Raw genomic sequence first — 23,270 nt, 5'->3', positions numbered from 1 at the left:
GCTCAGTAGCCACCTCGCTCTGTTTACCCACTCATCATAGCTGTTTCTGCCTCCTAAACATCTCTCCAGGCCATGTGCTGTCCTTTCCACCATCATCACCACTTTGGTTCAAGCTCCTGCCTGGACTAGCAACACCTTCCTTTGAATCTCACTCCATCTGTTCTTGTACCTTCTAATCCATTCTCTGTGATACAACTAGTAGTCTTGAAATAAGCAGGAATTTGGTAATGTAATTCCCTGATGACTTGAATGGTTTCCTATTAACCTTGGACAAAGCTGTAAATCAACATAGTCTCTTATGCCTTAATTTCTGAGTCCTGCCTTTCTCCCTGTCTCATCCCACCCTGAACCTGGTCATATTCTCAGTTCTTCTATTGTGCCTGGCTTCTTCAGTTCCTGGAACGCGCCACACAATCTCCTGTCACCTAGGGCCTTTGCACATGCTCTTCCTGCTGGAAATTCTCGGTGCCACCCCCTCCAAACCTTCTTCTGCTTTTCATTTCTTAAAATTAAATTCAAGGTAATTGTTTTTAGAGAGACTTTCACTTATTTCCTAATTGGGACAAGTGCCCTCTACATGTGTTTTCATAGAATCTTACATTTCTTTTGCATTCACTACAACTATTTACAATTATGTGTGCATGTGTGTGTGTGTGTGTGCGCACGTGTGTGTGTGATTAATAAATTTCCTCCATTACACTTGAGTTCCAAAGCTAGGAGCTACAAGCAACTCATATCATTATCCAGGTCAGTGCTTGACACACAGAAAGGTGCAATAGAAGTTTATAGAAAGGTATTTTTAAATGAAACAATAGATTCATGCTACTACTAGGACCAAGACAAGGCTACCATTATTCATACTGGATACCATTTAGGTGCCATTGTTCTTGAAGTCCTACACAAAGCAGTAAGAGACAAAATGTAAATAACTATTGGAAAGGGAATGATAAAATCTTAATTCATTACAGATTATTTACTTGGAGAATTCATTTAAAGGAGTGGGGAAAGTACTAGAATATTTGAATTTAGTAATTTAGTCAAATTTTTAAAAAAGAAAAAATAAACAGCATTGCAATATGAAAAATATCCTATAATTATAATAATCCTACTAGCATTTATTACATACTATATACCAGGCACTGGGATTAAATACTTCTCCAACATCATCTTATTTAATAATCACATTCAATCCTTTCATTAATCCCAGTAAGGGGACAGGAAAGAAGCACCAGATGCTCCCCAAGCAGTACTTTTCCTTTTGTTGTACTGCTACTGCTCCAGACATCAGGCATCTGGCTTCACAGCTGGCTATGGCCACACCAGATGCCACACAGCATTTCTGGGAGACATTGGCTTTGGCTGCAGCGAACTCTGATCACAAGTCCGTTCAGACAACTCTCATGTCCATGGCCTCTCTGGATGACTCCACTCCTCTGCAGCTGCCCTCAAATGTCTGTATGGGGCCCTTCCTCTCTCCATGAACAAGTAAAGTCTAACACTAAGCATTTGTGAGCTTCCTTTAGAGGCAGCCTCCCCAAACTGTTAGCTGACTCAACCCTTATGCTGCAGCAGAAGCCCTAATAAAGCCTGTTTTTTATGGCATATTTGGCCTATTTGATTTCTATCTTCAGTAGAGCAGGCTGAGCTGGTCCATTAAGAACTGGTAACATTAGAGGCTGCTGGCACTTATAGCAGCCCACAGCTAGAGTTGATAATACCAAGGGCAGAAAGCAATAGGAAATCTCTGGGAGCCACCACCTCTGGTGGCTGGAAGCGTTTCCAAGGGGTACCCACAGATGCTGGCTCCAGCTGCCCAGAGAGTGGCAGAGGGCTGCTAACACTAACAGCTGAGAGCTCCTAGCATCCAAAGCTCAGGGTTGTTATTACTAAACAAGCTACTGTTTGCCTATTTGTGCTTTCTGTATGAATTGAACAAAAGAACCCTGGACCTATTGGTGACAATGAGGTAGGTGGGGTCTTCTCAATTACAAAAATAAACCACACATCTACAAATTTAAACAACACAGTCCAAAGATGGTGGCAGAGCAGGGGTTCAGAATAGGATCAGGCCTTATAAATCCATGCATCTACTATTAATCTGTGCTGTTAGAAAGTATGGGCTATAAAAGAAAAAGTCGTAATAAAAGGAAGTATAAAATGCACAAGAACACTGGTTAAGAATGCTTATGACATAGTTAATTATAAAACATTACCAGAGGATACTAAAAAGGCATACCTGCACACACCCACCTACCTGCATGCATACTTACATACACACACTTTGGAAACTACAGATTGAATATATCTAGACCCTTCATAATTTCAGGAATTAAAAAAGAATTCCGTGTTGCTACTCTAATGTGAAAGCAGCCTTCTGCAAGGTCTTTAAGCATGAACAGTGACAATAAATGGATCTATTTTGCTGTATGATATGAAAACAGGTAAGTAAATATAAGTATACATAGAATACAAAAATGGGACCAAAATTTGGTCTTTTCACAAAGTATAATTTGTATATGTTACTTTTCTACTACAGCCAGGAATACTGAAGACATAACTATGTACCTGTGGAAATGTCATTTTCCTGTGAATGCTAGTCATTGCAGACTTATCCTCTCTGCTATCCAGGGATCCAGGGTTAGGGTTAAAAGCCATACTCACAACGTGCACATAAATCAGCTTCCAGAACCACAATAAAATAGATAACAGGCAAGTGCTACTGGTTCTAAGCAACGTGGGGGGACAGTAAAACCCAGATACAGTAAGGGAAAGCTGTACTACACCAAAGCAAAGACCTGCCTTAATCCTTTTCCCTGGTGTTTAACACAGAACTTGTCAAAGAGCCTGGAGGGGTCTAATAAAGAGTAGGGACCCAATTCCCAGCTTCTATAAAGACTTTTAATTGTAAATCTTCATTTTCATAGAATTTTGTTATTTGTTTATAAAGAAATTTTAAGCTTGAATCTAAGAAATTAAAAACATAAAATCTGCAAAATTAAGAAACTTCTAATATTCACTTATAGTTCAACCAACCCTCTCTAAAGAATGAAAATTTAATTGCTTATTTTCATTTTGGATTGAGTGATGACCTTTCTGTTTCCTCATCTGTTTTCTCACTTGGGTTAGTGGGTAATCAAGTTTCACTTCAATATTATTCCAGGATTAAGCAGTAACTTATACCCCTCCAAGGATAAGTTGCTACATAACTGAGCATTGAATGATACAAAGTTGAGCTCTGTCAAGATTTGTAAAATGTGATCCAGATACAAAAGAGTCCATCAGGATGTACTTCTCACCTGAATATTGAGTAGCACTTCTGACAGGTACAAGGCCAATACATCCAAGGAGCAACAAAGCAAGCCCGATCTGCCAGGTTTCACAGTGAATGTGTGCTTAAAGGATGGCAAGGTCATGCTATCTACTCCTAGGAATATAAGCAGTCAGGAGCCAGATGGGGCATTAGGGGCTTGGATTGCTGGGGGAACCACGCCATCTAGCTTTCCTGTGGATGTTCTCTTTTAACTTTCAGGAGAACCAGGACTCCTGCTCCCTATTCACCCACTCCCTTTGGATCCTATAATGCTTAAATAATCCCAAGGTCATACTGCTTACCCTCTGGGGGCCACGTGGCTATACAATCACTTTCAAGTCCTCACTGGCTCCTGGCTGTGCATGTCATCTATGCATACACAAACACGAATCCTGGTGACCAGCTGGCTCTGCACGGCTGCTGGGCAAGGTGTAGGTACAGGGTCCAAGTCTAAGTCCTACTTTCCAGGGAGGACATCTTACTAACAGTGGCATCAGCCAGGGTGATTTCTGGAGGTCTCCATCTGTAAGACTAATCTCTCATCGTATCCATTTTGCTTCTGCCCATTTATTTCACAGTAACCCGTGACCTCTTCCCACCTTATGCAGATCCTCAGGCCAAAGGAGCTTTTGAGGGAGGGGGATCAGGATATAATTCCATTATCTTTTACCTACCTTTCAAAATAGTAACTACAAAACATAAAGAAAAGGCATGGTTTTCAATTACTGGATGATTTCACCTCCTATAGACCTGCATGCCTGGTTTGCCTGCCTCGCAGTGCCTCTAAGTCCTCGCGGTGCAGGACACCACCCTTCCGGGTGAGGGTCGCCTACCTCCCAGGCAGGTGGCCGTGCAGGAGGTGAAGCCGGCATACTCCCAGGCGTAGGTCCCCATGCTGTCCTCCTGGAGGCCGGAGCTGTCGGGCTTTCGGGGTGCAGGGCTCCCGGGACAGGCCTGAAGCAGGCAGGGCCGCTCGGTGGGCGGCTGAGGGCCCTCACACTCCTCCTCAGGTAGCTCGGCCTCAGTGCGCGCAAAGGCCAGGAGCACGCGGCACCTCACAGCGCGCACCTGCACGCCCGGGCCGCAGGTGGAGCTGCAAGCTGACCAGGGCTCTGGAATGAACCTAGGGAGCCAGGACAGAGAGGGGGTCACCCACAGCACACACAAACAGCCAACCCAGGTACAACAGCAACTTCATCCTACGGAACTCAGGCTGCTGCTGGTTAACACTTTTTTTTTTTTTTTTTTTTTGGTACCGGAGATTGGACCCAGGGTCTTTGCATTGAACTATATCCCGACATCCCCAGCCCTTTTTTATTGTTTTATTTTTGTGACAGAGTTTCACTAAGTCACTCAACTGCCCAGGCTGGGCTTAAATATGAGATACTCCTGCCTCAGCCCCCAGAGTGCTGGGGTTACAGGCTTGCAACACCAAACCCAGCTCATTTCAAAATCTTATAAACAGCAAAAATTTGAATTCTTCATTAACGATACACCCTACTTTTGCCTCCATATAAAAATTCAGATTCTGCGCTGTGACTGGTTGCAAACGATGATTACAAAGGTTTACAAAAATATTTAGTAATAAATATACCATCATGTGGACATCATTTCTAACGTGATTTCTTTTATAACAGAAATTTTTTACCAGTCTATTGCCCAAAACTTTATTGAGCTTCTCCTTTGTGAACGTGTGGAGTAGTACTAAACTGCTGCAATGTTTAGGAGCCTAATTGCAGGATATCTTGAAAACTCTTTGCAGTGTGCAAGAAGCTATAATATTTTTTCAAATTTAACATACAAACATGCTAACTTCTAAGTCTTCTTGAAAATATATAAGATATTGCACAAAATGGCTATAAGAAGTGTTTATTTCTTAATCTGAATTATTATCCACTAAATCAAAGATTATCAAACTCTGGCCTGCAAGCCAAATCTGGCCTGTTTTTGTACAGCCCAATAGAAATTTTTTAATTGGTGGGAGAAAAGGATACTATTTGTTGACATGTGAAAATTACAAAAAAAATCAGATTTTAGTGTCCATAATTAAAGTTCTACTGGGATACAGCCAAACTCATTTGTCCATCTATTGTAAATGGCTGCTTTTCTGCTACATGACAGAGCTGAATATTTGTGACAGAGACTCTTTAGCCTGGAAAAATGTCATAAATTCACTATTTGGCCCTTTGTGATGTTTCTCATCCCTGCCATGAATCGATTCAAAACATAGATTCAACAGAAAGAGATATGCAACACTTTGAATCAGGAAGTATTAATCACTGATATACAATAAAGAGTTCAGTGATAGATTTAGTTTGGGAAACTTTGGGTTCTTTAATATTCAACAGAGTGTTTTTTACAGCCAAACTTTCTCAAAGACAATGATATCTGAATTCCTACCATAAATACATAAGACAGGAATACGATGTATATCATTTCATCAACATAAGTGAAAGCAGACCCCTATTCGTGGAATGATATCCTTATCCTGCAAAATAGCTTCACAAAATGCTGCTGAGATATTTAAGTTGCAGTTCCAAACCTTAATGTTTGAAGTCTCACTAAGATGCAATAGTAAGATTCTGAGTCTCAGCCTTTCCTCAGACAAAACTTCATTACAGCTGTCCACAATAGCACATCCCCCATGACCCCTGTACTATGAAACACCACTGCACTATGAAACACCATAAAGAACTATCAATAAACACGAGGCACTCTGTTATTTGTTGACAACTGTTACTAAAGAATGCTATTCCCTAATCCTAGCCCTATTCTATAATTCCATGAGAGGATTTGTTCAACTTTCCAGGATGGAGGAGTACTAGAATGATATTTGCATGTTTACTCTTTTATTTTCTTTGCTACTGTCATGGTAGGACTGGAAAGGAGACTGGTTAAATATAGGATGAACGGTCCATGTAATGTAATAAAATGGAGTCATTCAAAGGAGAAGGGCTGATACAACCGATATGGAATTGTGTCTTCTGGAGATAAGTGAAATAAGTATGGGTAACTCATACCAAGTGATATCATTTATCTAAATATTTTAAAATAGCTCTGTGTGTGCATGTGTGTATGCATGTACATACAGTATATACTATGTATATACATGCATATATAGGCTATAGCATGGTTACTGAACAATTTCTCTTTTCTGGAAGTGGTTGCCAGTGTTGGGATGGGAATGTGTAAAGAGGGAAGCTTTTCTTTCTGGTTTGTTTGATTCCATTAAAAGGCTTGAGTTTTCTAATCATCTGTATACTTTATGGTTATTAAGGTTTTTCACTTTTCTCCTTAGTAATATGATAAAAATCATATAGATTGAATATCTTCAAAACTTAGAATTTGGGATTTTGCTTTAGTGAGAAGTAGCTATTTTCATTTACACTGGATCCTTGTGTCTGGTGACTGAGATTCAGGAGAAGGATGGGGCAGATGAGAAGGTTCCTCAACTCCCACCAGTGCAAATGCTCCCTGAGGCTTCCTGTATGTTTTCAGTCGGTTTTCAATGACCCTTTAAGAGTTCCTTTTACAGAATAGGTGTCAGAGGTATTCTAATTTGCCATGGGTGATTTGGAGGAGGAAAAAAAACAGAGGAAGAAGGACAAAGATGTTAAAGAAAGGTAGAGATTCAATACAGATAATTAGTGAAACAATGAACAAGGAATAGAATTTTAAAAGAAGCATAAATAGAAGGAAATTTTCATGGGTCCAAGAAACATCAGAATCTATCTCCTAAATGCTCTCACTATTTGCCAAAATTATTGAAGAGAACAAGAAACACTCTAATTTTAAGCATATAAGGGAAAATGTATCTAAACAGAAAATAAAGAAGAGTTACCAACAAATGGAGAAAAGGCAATTTAATCTTCCCTCTTTAATATTAAAAGACAGAGAATTCCAGAGTCATGTGTTCACAGTGTTCACAGTTTTGAGAGAGGGAGCAAACAAAATACTCATAAAGCAAGAGTTCATGCTTCTGCTCACTTGAGTTGATAAAAGAAAGACATTCTTAAGTACAGAGGGTCTTAGAAATTATGCCATCTAATTTTCTCAAAAAATGAACAAAGATCAACCTCAGCTGAATTACAATTTAACAGAACTAAAACAATGTGTGAGGAAATAACTTGCAGTGCGAATTAAAATACCCTAAACATATAATTAATTCTAAATAACTCTTGATGATATGATACATGTTACTGATTTTTTTCTAAAACAAAGTACATAGAATAGCTATGATTTACAGACAGGAGATTTGAGGAAATGAGTTGGGAATTTAAAAAACTATACCAATATACTATACTCATTTTTAAACATGAAGAAGTCAATATAAATAATATCAGTCTTGATTTTATTATAAAATCACGTAATTTGAATATTTTAAAAATGAAATTACTGATATAGCTTCTCTGGTACCTGGAATTGAGACACCTGGAAAACAATAACTTAAGAGAAAAATAAATAGCATTGTGGGAATCAAGAAAGAGCCAACAGGAAAAAATGAGAAATTAAGAGAAACTGAAAACAATGCAGATATAAACAAAGCAGTCTGGAACACTAACCCTGGCTCTCAGGAGGGGGACCCATCTCTGCAAACACAAAGTAAGCATGGTGAAGGTTGACAGTCCCTGGGAGAAACAATGGACCAAAGAAACGCCCAAATACAGGCTTTACTGTCAAAGTGACTCCTTCTGCATGGCAAGCTACAATTGGAGAAGAAATTCACTGTCCACCATACTTGGAAGTGATATAATCAAGAGCCATTTGGGAAGAGGGTCTATTACTTAAGACTGAGCTACTCCAGGAATCAGAAGTCATAGAATAGCTACACTTTAGGGTCTCTGAGGTCACTTATCACAGTGAATGAGTGAGACAGCACCACAAGATAAACTCAGAGAAGGGGTGGGCTAGTTGCAGATCCCTTGAGAAGTTTAAGCAGTGGCAAGCTCAGGTTATAGAGGAAAGAGTGGTCTCACTCTCTGGTGAAAAGCCAGGCTGGTGGTATGGTTTTCTGAGGAAGATGGGTTTGAAAGTGCTGACATTAAGTCCAGTGAACTGTTTGGCTTCCCTCATTGCCTACTTCCAGCACAGACCTCAGTGGTCAGTTTGCTTTCCTCATCTGCCAACATGATCAGGGATGTGCCTTGGCTTGGATGGTTGCCACATCCTGGGTTGTATGGACAGAGGGGCCTCTGGAGCAAGGGAGGCATCTCATGAATCCATAGGCCATAAATCCAGTAGGAGAGAGCAGTGACTTGGGGTCCAGAGAAGGGAACAAATACTAAGAGCTAGTGGAGTGAGTACACTCCTAAGACAAACATCACACCATTGACTGATCAGCAGGAAATACACGGCAGGACTCAGTACACACACACACACACACACACACACACACACACACACACAAAAGTGGGTGTGGAAACAAAATAATTGTTAATTGTGATTCACTAACCCCTACCCATATTTAATGGATTTTAATAACCATAGACTCTGGAAAGAAACCGTTCACCTAAACATGTGATGGAATTTTTTGGATCCCATTTCTCTTTTCGTTTTGTGGGAATTTGTTTGTTTGTTTTTCTTTTTCCTTATCTTTTCCTCTTTTATTTCTTATTTTTCTTTTTCTCATCTTTTTCTGTTACTTTTACCTAATTCTATTAATTTTATTCTTTAGCTGTATTTTTATTTCTCTTTTTGAAATTTTCCGTTTCTTTCTTTTTCAAATGTTATTTCTTTCATTTTCCCTTCCCCAACACCTCCACTTTTATTATTATTACTATTAAGTTTTATTAATTTTTACCTATATTGTTGACTCTATGATATTATTGCTGGATTCTTTTCTATTGGTAATGGTGGGATAGTTGTTGCTTGTAGTAAATATTTACTGTATGTGAATATCTGGTTTGTTTCTGTGTCTATATTATTGCTGCAGATCTCTTTTCTGTTGTTAAAGATGGTATTGTAGTTATTATTGGTTCTTATAGTATATCAGTTAGTGGTTTGTCTTTGTATTTTCATTGGTTTCTTTTCTATTATTAGTGGTGGCATTGTTGTTGCTTTTAATTAGTTTTTATTGCATGCCAATAATTGATTTGTCTCTGTGTCAAGAACATTACTGTTGTTCAATTTTTTTCTCTCTGAGTGGTGCTGAAGATCAAGCCACCAGAAGAAGGTTGGACACTAAGAAGACCCTCAGAGACAGAATCTAACTAATGAGGTCTTGACAGTAGTTGTGGTTTCTTTATCCTAACTGATCTTCTGCCTACACTGCAAAATCAACAGAAATATGAGAAGGCAAGATAACAAAGATGCTCACCAAAATCCCTAATTCTTCAAAGGCTGATCTCATAGACACTGAAGTAGAGGAAGCTGTAGGCAAAGGACTCAAAAGCCAAACGGTCAAAATGTTTAAAGAGATCAAAGAAGAAACACACAAGCAAATGAATAAGATGTTGAAGAAGCTCAGAAAGGATAGTTAAACAGAGAAAGGATTTTACCAATAAAATGTTTGGTGAACTTAAAGGGAAACAAACAATAAGTTAATTGAGTTAAGTAATATGATACAAGACATGAATGATCACTTTGAAAAATAATTAGAAAGTGTGATGATCAAGCAAACAGAGGTAGATGAAAGCATGGGTAGCAGACTTGACTAATGTGAGGATAGAGCACCAGGAATAGAAAACAAAGTGGATTCAACAGATCATAAACTCAGCAATACCCTACAAATGGCAAGACATTATTCAAGCTGAATCCAACAGCTGCCAGATGACTAAAAAAGAAAACCTCAGAATTATAGGAATAAAGGAAAAATTAGAAGATGAGTCAAAAGGTATAAAAACATTTGTTCACTGAAGTCATAGCAGAAAAATTTCCAAATCTAGGAAAAGAATTCAGTATTCAAGTAGTAGACATATATAGAACCCCAAATAGCCACAAAAAGAAAAGAACCTTCCCATGACACATCATAATCAAAATTCCAGAAATTCAACAAAAAGACAGAACATTAAAAGCTGTTAGAGAAAAACAGCAAGTAACCTATTAAGTAAGACAAGCCCATCAGAATACAGTAACTGCTGATTCCTCAGCTCAAATCTTAAAAGACAGCAGAGCTTGGAGTGAAATTTTTCAAGTCCTAAAAGAAAACAATTGTCAATCCAGAAAACAACTGTCTATCCTGCAAAATTAGCCTTCAAAACAAAGAAATGCTAAAGAAATACATTACCACTGAACCAGTAGTGCAGAAAATACTTAAGGGGATCTTAGACAGAGATAGGGAGGCCACCAGCACCAAAGAATCCAAAGGAAAGTGCAATATAGATCAAACTGGGAGAGTAGTTAAAAAAAGAGGAATCAGCACTGGAAAAATAATGCAATGACAGGATTCAATGAACACCTTACAATGACACCTCTCAATGTCTATGTCTCAACTCCCCAATCAAAAGACACAGATTAGAAGATTGGATTAAAAAATACAACCAAATATCGACTATAAGAGATACACCTCATCCAAAAGGGAGTACATACACTGAAAGTGAAAGGATGGAAATGATATTCTATTCAACTGGAGCCTGAAAACAAAGAGGAGTAGCTATCTTATTTTCAGACACAGCAGATTTCAAGCCAAAACTGAGCAGAAGAGATAAAGATGCCCACTGCTTACTGGTAAAGGGACAAATTCAACAGGAAGAGGTAACAACTGCAAATAACTATGCCAGGAATGTCGGTGTACTCAACTTCATGAAACAAAAACTACTGGATTTAAAAAAGACCGATAGACACCAATACAATCATAATAGGGGATTTCAACACCCCACTCTCACAGGTCAACCAAATAAAAAAAATCAACAAAGCATCAGACTTAAAGTACAGTATTAAACAGGTATCTTCAAAGCGTTTCTTCTAACAACAGCAGAATACACATTTTTTTCTGAACAGCACATGGAACTTTTTCCAAAATAAATCAAATCTTAGGTCATAAATCATGCTTAAATAAATACAAAAGAATTGAAATAATCCCCTGCCTACTACTGGATCGCAGTGGAACGAAGCTAGAAATCAACAGCAAAAGAAGCCACAGAAACTACACAAACACATGGAAATTATTCAATACATTATTTAATCATCAATGGATCACAGAATAAATCAAGGAAGAAATAAAATAGTTTGTAGAATCAAATGACAATGGAAGCATAGCATAACAAAACCTATGAAACACAATGAAGGAACTTTTAAGAAGGAAGTTTGTAGCTATAAATGCACACATAAAAAAACAGAATTGTGAGAGTAGAGTATTGAAATTATCACTGATAATCTGATAATTATAAAATAGTAAAATTAATAGAAATATTTTGGGAGAAATAAAAATTTAATAAAGTAATCCACAAATATAAATGTGTATCTATATAGGAATATAGATATATATCCTAAATTGCTAGTTCCCCAAGAGTCCAGCTAACACTTGTCAACTGCCAGGCCCTGTACTAAGCATATTACATGTATTATTTAATATAATTTTCACAATGATTTTATAAATTGTAATTATTTCTGTGATTTCACAGATGAGGAAAATGGAGGCTTTGAAAGTGTAAGAAAATTGACGAAGTTCTGCGAGCTTATAAACAAAAACATTACAAGAAATATGCAGGGCTGGGGCCAGGGATTAGCTCAGTGGTTCTACCAACTGCCTTGCAAGAACAAGGTCCCAAGTTTGATCCCTGGAACCAAAAAAAAAAAAAAAGAAAAGAAAAGAAAAAAAAATGCAGGGCTGATATGATCAAGACTATAAAATACTGAGGAGACTCTGACTTCAAGAATCTGAATAAATGGAAAGAACATCATATGCCCCAGAACAGAAAGACTCAAAATGATAAAGATTACTTAATGTAGAAAACCAATGCAGTTCTGATGTAAACCTCTGAGGCAATTTTTGCGGGGATTCTAAACAGACAGCACAACTCTAAAACTTTATGGTAGATTAAATAACTAACATTTTTTAAAGGAAATAAGAGAATAACTGCACAGCCTGATAGAAAAAAAAAACTACTAAAAAGATAACAATTCAAATAATATGGCACTGGCATTGAAGTATTTAGTTTACACAATGATGGCTTTAAAAAAAATCAAAGTTCATAGTATAGATTATTTAATAGACACTGCAAGAACAATTGGTTAATTATTTTGAAAAATATTGTTACATTGATTTGTACATATCACATGTCAAAGCCTATTCCCCATGAATGAAAGGTCAGGGTAAAACATGAAACCATAAAGATTACTAGAAGAGGGAATTTTAAAAAAATAGATAGCTTCCCAATGTTGATGAAGGCATGGGCTCAGAAGGGGAATCAGCATTGATTTTCTGAAAGTAGATTTGACAGTGGGAACTAAATGTCTTCAATGTGCCTGTCTTCTGACACAGAAATCCCACTCCCATAAATGGGTCCTAATGGGAATATTAGAGAAGTGTCATTTGATCTTCTGCAGTTTTGTTTATCACAGTGAATAACTAGAAACAAACTGCAGACAGCCTGACAGCCTTTCCACATGCAATACAGTGGTGTTTGTGCTACTTCCTTGGTTAATATCTTGAAATGGCCAAGCTGCTCCAGGTACAGACCATGCCTTTAATGAACCTGGAAGACCTAGATACTTGCCCACCTCCTCAGCGCCCTCCCCACGCCCACCAGTCCCCTCTCTGCACTCAGGCCACAGTGCAGCCAGCAGGGCTCACAGCCTGCATGCACACAGACACTGTCCCAGGTATCTGAAGTGCTGCTCTCTCAACATTTTGGGACATCAGGACCTCTATTCTTGTACCATCTTCCCCTGGAAGCCAACTCCTGCCCCCTAACCATACAATAACGTTGGCTTACAATACCATAATACAGTCACAGTGCATTGGGACTTTACCATACAATACTTTAATCTAATACCTCTCTTCTCATCCACACCATGAGGCTAACCTGAGATGGGTGAGACCTGAATTTGAGCCATGTGCCAGGAAACCGCAGCTCTTTCTGGTACAAGCCGAGTCTCCATGACTGGCAATGTGTGGGGTAGAAGTGTTTCAGTTTGGGGGTTTAGGGGGATTTCAGAATATTCTTGCATATACATAATAAAGTATCTTCAAAAGAAGAGCCAAAATTCATTTGTTTCACATGTATCTTATACACAGCCCAAAGGTAACTTTATGCAGTATTTTTAGTGCACCTGCATCCCATCAAGTGAGGTCAGGTGTGGAATTTTCCTCAAATGGTGTCACAGGGCCTAAAACCTTCAGAGTTTGGAGCATTCCGAACTTCATATTTTTGGATTAGGGACACTCAGCCTGGATCACATGCCATAGAATCACTGTCCCCACTTAATAGCTCTGAAATCTTGGACAATTCCTTAATCTTTCAACACCTTGGCTTCTTCTGCTCTAAAATAAAGATGATAGTCAATAACACTTCCTCCCAGGGCTGCTGTGAGGATAAACCAGCTAATCCACGTAGAACCCTTAAAGAGGGCCTGGCATAGGACCTTGTCAGTAACAGTACTGTTAGAAAAACATTCTCGAAACACAACCTAATTCGGTTGTGGCAAATCTAATTTCTACTAATGGAGAAGCTAAAGTAGCAGTGAGGAAATCAAAGTGTCTCAGTTGGTCCTATTCCATGTTCATCTATGAAAAGCAGAGCAAAGGCAACACAACCACTGAAGGGTGGAGAATCTTGGAGAAAGGAAGGCTCCGGGGAGGAGCTTCAGACAGGAGGGCCTTATCAGCTGCAAACATATTTCAGGGCAGAGCTGACAAGGTCAGAACTGCAGCTCCCCAGGCCAAGCTGCATAAGCTATAATTTTTAGTTTCCTAATTATAAAAAAAAGGCTCTTGAATATCTGCTCCCTATGTAAATTCAGAGCTCTGGCCCTGGTAAGCCACAGAGGCAGCGTACATCTTCTGCAGGCTATTTGGCAGCTGCTCACATACTCTCATCCACTGTCAACAAGGAAGTGGTCCCAAACCACAGATGACAGCGTAATAAAAGGATGAGCTGGAGGCCGAGATGCGTTGCGGTTTTGTTTGGAAATTGAGAGAAGGAATAGAGTCAGAAGTAGCAGGAAACTATAAACTTCACACCAGACAGCCGGGGACAGGCCAGAAACTGCCAGGCAGCATGGATCACATAGGAAGATGGCACTGAGGGCTCTGGGCGTGGCAGGGATGCGGCTGCTGTGGGTCACAGAACAGGTGCCACCCACTCAGCCTGCATGCTGGGGAAAGGGGTGGTGCACTTCAGGAGCAAGGAGCATCTCAGCTTTGCTCTCTGAGGACAGGGAGGGAGAAACCCCAGCAAAGCTGTAGGTGGGATGGCGATGGACAGTGCAGGCTTAGAACAAATACTGAGGCGAACCCACTGCATCTCATATGACAGCACTCTTTTCTAATTCAGTAATAGGAATAGAACCTTCTGACCTTAGAAAGGACCCTAGTGGCTAAAAGACCTAGGAGTTCCCAAACTTGGGAACACTCCACCCCTCAAAGTAACCTGGGATGCTGGTTAAAATGCAGGTGACTGAAATTTATAGGGAGAGACAGTAGAATAGACAGGGCCTGGGGTGAGGGAGAGAAAGGGTATAACTGTTTATGGGGTGCACAGTTGCAGAGTTTATGTTAGGGGATGAGGAAAAGGTTCTGGAGATGGATTGAGCAATGTGAGTGTACTTAATGCCACTGAACTGTAGACTTTAAAATGGTCAATTTTGTGTTATGAATGTCTCACCACAAAAAAATAAAATCTATCTGGCTGAGCCAAAAAAAAAAGATGTTGGTGTTAGAACCCCATTCCCAGACTGTCTGACCCAGAAAACAGGAACGGTTTAAAAAGCACCACAGGTGTTCTGATAGAAGTGATTGAGCACTGCAGTTTGAAAATGGCATTTTTGCTATATATATAAATAAAAAGACTCCTTTGCTTTAGAAACAGGAACTGGCCAGGGCATGTTGTCTGTGTTTGATCAGTGGCAGAGGTGGGGCAGCATTGGTGGCACACACAAGAGGGACCTGTGGTGACAACTATAGGTCTCGATTAATGACCACATGGGGCTTCATTTCATGCTTCTTTCTCCTCTTTTATATAGGTTTGTAATTTTCTAATAAAAAAGATTTTTAAAAAAGACTTTGTGTGTGTGTGTGTGTGGTGGCATTGAAAGGTGCATTCCCAACCAAAAGGATGAAAAGGACAGAGGCAAATTGGGGGGTTGGGAGGACAACCCAGAAGTCCAAAGTGAGAACCCCACCCAGACTTAGGCAAGTAAGCAACCAAGGGGCAGCTGGGGCCCAGATGGGTGAGGCCCTACAGTGTGTTTTTGGGCTTGTGAACAAGCACTAATCTTTCAGTGATGGAAGAACATTTGGATATTCAGAATTTTGCAAAGGCAGAATCAGATCTGTGGTTTAGTGAGTGACTCTCATGGCTATGTAGAAGGTGGATTAAGAGGATCAAGTGAGAAGCAAATTAGAAAGCTGTATAGCTGTCTTGATAAGCAGAAAGTGCAGGTGGCTAAATGCTGTGTAGGTGTCTGAATGCAGAATGTAGGTGAAGGTGGTAGTGGGGCTGGCGAGAAGGAGCTAGAACCAAGGGAGATTTTAGCAAATGTGCTCAGGCCAATGCAGGGGATAATTACAGCTAAGGGATGAATAGAAAAAGGCAAAAAGGGACAATGACAAATGAGCATGTGTCCTGAACAGAGCAACAAGGGTGGTCTGAGATCTACAAACATGGGCAGGTAAAAAGAATGCTGGGCTTGGGGGAGACAAAGTTCTCAGGATCCATGACAGTTTTTATTCAGATTTATAAAAATTTGTCACATGGGATAAAGGGATAGATTCTTTTTTTTTTCTGTTTCAGAAAAAGGAAATTAGGAGGAGGCATATTTTGGCTCAACAGGAGGAGAAATTCTGCAAATATCTCAAGTTGTCCAACACAAGAATGTGCTCTCTCTTCATGCAGTGAGCTCCACATACTGCTGAAGGTGTTGGTGAGGAGATTCCCAACTGACTCTAAGGGAGGATCCCAGGGCCACTAAGGTGTGAGAAAAGGGACCCGGAGGACTCAGAGTACTGGAGCTGAGGACCACCACTATTAACAGTGTTACCTTAGACAAGTCTTTCATTTTTGTGCACCTCATTCTCCTTATATGTAGGAGGGGCAGACTGGGCTTGATCTCTCAGGAAAATGGGCCAGATTGCAGCTGAGGTCACATTCTCATGGCCATACTCTCTGTAGACAGCTTGTCAACACTGAGACCTCACCCCATCCGGCATGGAATCAGCTGTTCTGTTCAATTACCTGAGTCTGTGCTCGGTGCTGCTGCTCTGGGACCCCTGGCTAGGAACTGCTGAGCACATTTGACTCCTTCCTCTCTTTTAGTCCTTACGTCTCTGTCTCCAGAATGCTTCTTTTACTTGCTCTTGATTCTTCCTTTCCACAGACATCATTACAACCCAGACTCATCACACCACATGTGGACAGCAGGCAGTGCAGTTTTAAATTGGGACAGACCCTGGAGAGATGTAGCCCAACTTGCCCCTTTTACAAATAATGAGAATGGACCATAGAAAAAGTAAAGTTCTGTGTAAGGTCACACAGCTAGCAGTGGTTGTGCTAAGCTCCATGCTCTTTCCATTTCCCCACACCACACAGCCCTGGGGTGCTCCTTATAATCACTTCAGCCACTCCGATGTATTTCAGCATGATTGGTTTTATAGAGATTGGCCATGACTTCACCACAAAAGGTTTGGTTTATTTGTATAGTACAGTGATGGTCCTCGGTTAAACCATATGTGTTAATCTAGGAATTATCCCTGATCTCTTAATGGTAATAGAACACTGGGTCTGCTTTGAGTTAAATAACACTGTTCTTTTTTGTGCTTCTCACAGATACTGCCAAAGTAGGACTGCTGAATTGTGAAATAAAGAAAAATTCTTGCCAGCTCCAGCTCTCTAGAGTCTGAAAATCCAGGCCATTTTGGATACTAGATGTATTGTTGTACTCCAATGAGTACAAAAATGACATATATCATATTAACTGGCTATGCCCTGATTACTCCCATAAAAGGTCCTGGACTCACGTTGGTTCTTCTGTTGCTATTCTGGTCTCTTCTAGTTCTTGTGCTTGTTTCAGCCAAGGTAATTTAGCTTCCACTGGACTTTTTTCTAAGAAAAGGGAACATAAACAATGAGTTTAATGACTATTAATCACTCAGAGAGGCTGGATACATAATCATCATTGGCTGAAAATTTCATTAACATAGAGGTCATGATTTTTAAATGCAAGTTGAGCATTTTGGCACAGGACTTTAGGTGGCTTCTTGAATGAATAAACATTTCTGCCATTTAAAAAAATTAACACATTACTAAACACCATGGAAATAATTGCCATGATACAGTTGAATGTGCTCTCAATGTTCAACATGAAAGTGCCTTTACAAATTTATACAGAAGGGTTTCTGTTCTTTGCATATTAAAGCTTTAACTTCACCAATAACTATTTACTTTCTTTTTGCTGCAATTTGTTTTGCGCACTGAATGCACAAATGAATAGAGAAAAGAAAATAACATGGAAGTCAGTAGAGTGGGAGGATGAGTGCATCAGCTGCCGTTGCCACCAACTTTTATTGTTGAGAGATGGCTACTGGTCACATGGCCACGTGGCATGGAGCAGGAGTGGGTGCCTCTTTCTGTCCTTGGAGCCTCTTTAGATGTCAGAAAAGAAATGATTGAGTTGTGAAATGTGAAGGGAAATAATGTTTTGGGCTACTTCGGGAAAAGTGCAGACACTAAAGAAGTTATCTATTAAAGTACAGCCAAATGCAGAAGAAAAGAAAAAGAACTTCACAGATGGAGCCTTGTAATTAATACATGCACCTGTCAGGACAACTGGTGGTTTTTTTCTGCAAGATGGACATGGTCAAACAAGCAGTGTTGAAGGGTTAATTGTGAGGTTATTTGTATAGATAATAATGAACCCAGAAATAAAAGTATAAGGAAAAGTTCTTCTTACCAACAAGCGGGGACGATTGTTTTCTATTTTGAGGAGGAAGATGCTTGTCATGAGGATTGAGTGTACTTTCCTAATGTACATGGAAATAACTGTGCATAAAAAGGAGCATATATTGGAGAGATGATGCCAAGACTCGTTATCTGTAGATATCTACCTATTCTGCTAATTCATGTGGAGCAAATGGAAATGCAGGAGGAATTCTAAGTGCATCCACAGACCTAAATTGGGAGCTAAACTCTTCATTTATTCCTTGCACTGACACTGAAGAGGACAGTATTCCTCCTTGAAGAAATATATGCAAAGTAGAGGTATATACAGAGCACTGTGCAAACAAAGCAGAATGAGAATTTGGGAAGGAGAAGAGTTGCCTCCTCCTCCTCCATCTGTTCTTCCTTGTCCTCTTCTTCTTTCTCTGCTTCCTCCTGCTCCTTTTTCTTTTTCTCCTCATCGAAATCCTTCTTTTTCTTGAAGGCAGGGAACCATATTAAATTATTTTATGCCCACCAAGAAATGTCAGTACAAGCTTGGACAGGTAGGGGCCACTCTATATCCTGAATCAACAGAAGCTTAGTGTTTCCTCTATATCAATAAGCCCTATATTGCCAACTTCCTCACATAGGTGGACAGGTCTATTGCAAACTCTGGATAAAACCATTTTAATAAGAAAATTGAGTTAAAATGGAAGTACTGCAATACTGGAATGTGAGCTGGAAAATATCTTTTGATTAGAATTAAGTGCACCCTAATCATACCTTTTGGTTTGTAACAGGGTGTGGGAATGACACATTCCTCTTTGATGTGTAGCTTCAGCTGTGGATTGCAGCCCCCAACGTGCTCCCCGAGGTGGCTGATGCACAGGACAACGCGGTAACGTAACCCTCGGCCACAAGTCACCGTGCACTGCAAAGAGGAAAGAAAAGCCAGTGAGTTTCTTCTTCATGAAGCAGTCTAAAAGGCATTCTTTTACCATATGAAAAGGAGATGCTCATTAATATTCAGCTATATGAATATTTAACACAAAAACCTCTCACAAATATTCTAAAAAGAAAGGGGCAAAGGCTGGTTTTCTGTGATGTTTGTGTTTCTAGGGGCCTCCCTCACACAGCCTCTCTCCAATTCTCAGTTGGAAAAGTATTTAAGATGAGATCACTGTACAAGAAAAATACATGTTCTGAAATCTTATTTTGCTCTGCAATTTTACTTTGCTCTGAATCAAATACAAAAAAAACTTGATTCAAGTTTTCTTAAATTTGACTAAAAATTGACATGATATTACCCAGAACAATTTGTGAGGCTGAAACTTTTCTAAACTGTGAATATAAAAAAATTAAATTTCAACCAACCATGCTTGAGAGTTAAACTTTCTCTTCTGTATAGATTTTGATCTTGCAAAGTTGTTACCCCATGAAAAGATCATCGTGAGTATTCAGCCAAACAATACAGGAAAAAATACTATAGAGCTATTGAATAATTAAAAATAATAAAACATTGTATCATTTTTTCTGACTTTTGGTGAAGTTCATATTGTCAATTTTTTCTGCTTGTTCATCTATGATTTGGAAGTTACTGTTGCCTATAATGGTATACTTTCTTGTCATATGAAAACCTAGGGTATCTTTTTCATTTATCTACTCAACTTTTAAGTTAAACTTTATAACAGGTACATGTGTATATGACAAAACAGTGGATGCAGTTTCAGACATCCACGGGTAGGGGCCTTGATATGCTATCTCTCACAGATAAGGGGGTGTTCTAATACACTGTCATGAATTAAAGTCTAGAGTTCATATTATGGTTCTTGATGGCTTTTTATAATTTTTAATTTCTATTTTACTCTAAATAGACATTCATCTGTTTCAACATTCAGTATTCATGTTTTGCATTTCTTTTTCCTGAAAGGTGACCTCCAATCTGTACACCTTCAGATCTCACCAACCCTGGGTCTACCCCTGGGAGGAGCTGAGCCTTCCTGAGGACCTGCTGGCCTCGTGAGAACAGACAGTGTCCTGCACAAGTGATCTATTCACTGATGCCCTGACGCGCACATACATGAGCTCACATTACCCCCCACCCCACTAAGGACCTGGCTAAAGGTCCCACGATTGCTAAGAGCAATGTGGAATTCCTTCCAGAGCCTCCAGCTGCTGAGGCCAGGACCCAGGCATTGCTGTAGGGCTGGAAAGTTCTTTTCTGAGCTCCTAGATGCTTTGTACCCTGCCCTTGGGGACAAGTTTCACAGACACATTTCAGGAGCTATGGAGGCCTTTCTGGCACATACACATCTCCAGAAGGGGAGAATTTCGGGAAAACTCTGCAACTTCATCATGTCCTTCCTGAGACCACCAAACAAACGTTATAATGAAGTGAGTGAAGTTGGAGTTTAGATCCAATTTAGGGAAACTGATTTACTTTCCCTCTGAATCTGTCAATTTGAAATATGGTCTTGAGAAGCTCTTTTATGTCATCTAGGAAAAAAAAGCATCAAGCACTGTCTCTTTTGAATTAGCTCATGTGGGAAGCAAGACAGTCACCCAGTGAGGCGCCAGTACTCACACTACTTCCAGAATCCCCTTTGGAGAGGATGACTTCCTCAATGACTGCAAATCTTTATAACTGAGAATTTATTTGAATTTTTTTAAGTGAAAGGTATTAGGATCCAAGTATCGTGAATAAAATGAGCCAGTTAGTGATCCATTTGGATGTTATAAATGGTGACAGAGTCGTAATACTGATTGGAGGGTATAAAAGCTCTAAAGCTGACACAGAACATGTAGCTAGGAGCTAAAGGGCTGAAAACAGCTCTACAGCTTGTATAAGCACTGCTGACTGGGGCCAAAAAGTGAAAATCTCTAGTGGCCAGGTAACAACCCTTTTGTATTAGGGTGGTATTCCTCACTTTCAACACAATTGGAAAAGAACTTAATCAAATTACAAGCTAACAGATGTTTAAAAGTTATTCTTGGTGATACACAATCACATGGATTTTGGCATACAACTCAGGAGTTCAAAGAACTGCATGACCTCACAGAAATATACTCCTTTCATCCTGGTCTATTTATGTGAACAAGCTTTCCCGGTGTGTATGTGTAAGACAAGACAAGGCAAAAAGTCAACAGTGAATTCAATAAAATTATGGCAGAATCCATCTCTCATTCTGGTAATGGGCATATGCTCTACTTTTTAAGCCTCGTTCATCTTCTAGAAAGACTGATTGCGAATGAAAATTTACTTCTTGTGTGTGTAATAGCTTTGTACCAAAATCTGAAATATGTATGTTTTCTGGGGTTTTTTTTTTGGGTACCGGGGATCAAACTCAGGTCCTTGCGCTTGCACAGCAGGTGGTGAGACCACTGAGCTAAATCCCTGGCCCCTGAAATATGTATGTTGTTTAGATTAGATTCTAAAATTAAATTTAATCAGAGCTAAATTCAAGGGAGCAGTCTTAACACCTAGAGCCTTCTGGCCACAAGAAACTAAAATAAATTAATTTTAATTACTATAAATATTTTCTTAGAAATAGAAGTGTACAATCAATAAGAGACTGTAAAGCATATAAATACATCATCTTATGATAAAATTCTATGGGGGAGTAGATTGAAAATGTGAGTTCCACAGGAGAAATGTGAAAATACTCCAATGGTTAGAGCTTGTTATCTAAGTGAAAGATGGCAAGGATAGAAACTGTTGTGACATTTAGGTTTCACTGGACACATTTTTCTTAAAGTGCAGTAACACTTTTATTTTAAAATGTCAGCATTCATAGCATATTGGACATGATAGTCTTTGAAATTATTTAAACTTACTGATAAAATTCTCAGATGTCAGCCTAAGTATATGAGAAGTGTTATATAATTTTCCATACTTCTTTTATAGTATGTATGATCAGAAAAGAATGGATCAGTCTATTATAAGTATGGTTGACATTCTATGGGGTGACATTTAGTCTGGGGACACTGGAAAAAGAATAGGGTGGGGTCTTCACCTAAAACTCATGTATGTTCAAGTACCATGACAGGGCAGCTGTCTCCTTTCTAAATCCTCTCCTGATGCCTGCAGCTGGAGCCAATCTTGTGCCTCTGTCCCTGAGTACTATGTGCTGAGAAGCACTTACACACACTGCTACACCACACCACACCTGCTTGTCTGTGTGCATACTTGGGTAGCTAATTCTAAGCTTCTGGGAGGGAGGAGTGAGGGTTACTTCCTTCTAACATGGCAGCTGACACATTAAACACAGGAATAGATATATTAATGCATGTATATTACAGAAATTACACAAAAGAGCCAGAGAAACTTGGGTCAGTCAGGTTTTACTCTGTAGAAAGTTAAAAGATTAAGATTAAAATTCTAAATACTAACACCTGCATTTTTCATTTTGGACTAAGCCACTGGTACTTGATCTGTACGGAAGATTTACTCTTCCATCTCCCCAGAAAGTGTAAACTAAGCTCATCTGACACACAATGCTGTCACATCCCTGGGAGGGTCCTTCCTGCTCTTTTCATTTTCCCAACAATCTTATCCCTCCTTGATTCCAAGTACACTGCCTTCTCTGGCCTTTCCCAGTGTTAGGCCATCTCGCCTCAATTATCTGAAATATATTATACTCTTCAAAAATCGTGAAGCTTCTTAATAACTACTAGACCAAGGGTGCATTTGTAATGTCAGATCAGCATTTCTACCCTTGTCTTTGAATTCCTGAAATCAAGAGTTCTCTCTTCAACCTAGATGAATTGGGACCTTTCTGGACACCTCCTTGCTTCATTTCACTCCAGCCTTTCCCTGCTCAGTCACCTGCCACAGTGAGGTTTTCTTTAGGCGGCTGCTTGTTTACATTCTTCCTATCTTTGATGACTTCCTGGTTGACTCTGTTTTGGTATCTCTTCCTTCCAGATGTGCCACAGTCTTTAAT

At 39.5% G+C, this 23,270-nt stretch overlaps 1 protein-coding gene across 11 annotated transcripts in view; it reads right to left on the bottom strand.

Annotated features, from left to right (window-relative positions):
• Positions 1-23,270, bottom strand: part of Adamtsl3 (ADAMTS like 3) — a 350,115-nt gene that overhangs the window by 117,556 nt on the left and 209,289 nt on the right. For all 11 annotated transcript variants that reach the window (XR_015441834.1, XM_087188551.1, XM_087188548.1 and 8 more), the window contains 3 exons: positions 19,111-19,258; positions 17,427-17,511; positions 4,144-4,433 (listed from right to left, as the gene is read on the bottom strand). Coding sequence is in view for 10 of the 11 variants with exons in the window: in XM_087188551.1 (XP_087044677.1) it covers positions 4,144-4,433; positions 17,427-17,511; positions 19,111-19,258 (523 nt within the window). In the remaining variant the exon portion in view is untranslated. The remainder of the gene's footprint in view (positions 1-4,143; positions 4,434-17,426; positions 17,512-19,110; positions 19,259-23,270) is intronic.

This window comes from Heterocephalus glaber, unplaced genomic scaffold, assembly GCF_053883595.1.
Source record: "Heterocephalus glaber isolate CG9 unplaced genomic scaffold, H.glaber_assembly_v1.0 deba00001531, whole genome shotgun sequence".
NCBI lineage: Eukaryota > Metazoa > Chordata > Mammalia > Rodentia > Bathyergidae > Heterocephalus > Heterocephalus glaber.
The sequence above is the reverse complement of the archived record's forward strand: the minus strand, read 5'-3'. Positions and strand labels throughout refer to the sequence as shown.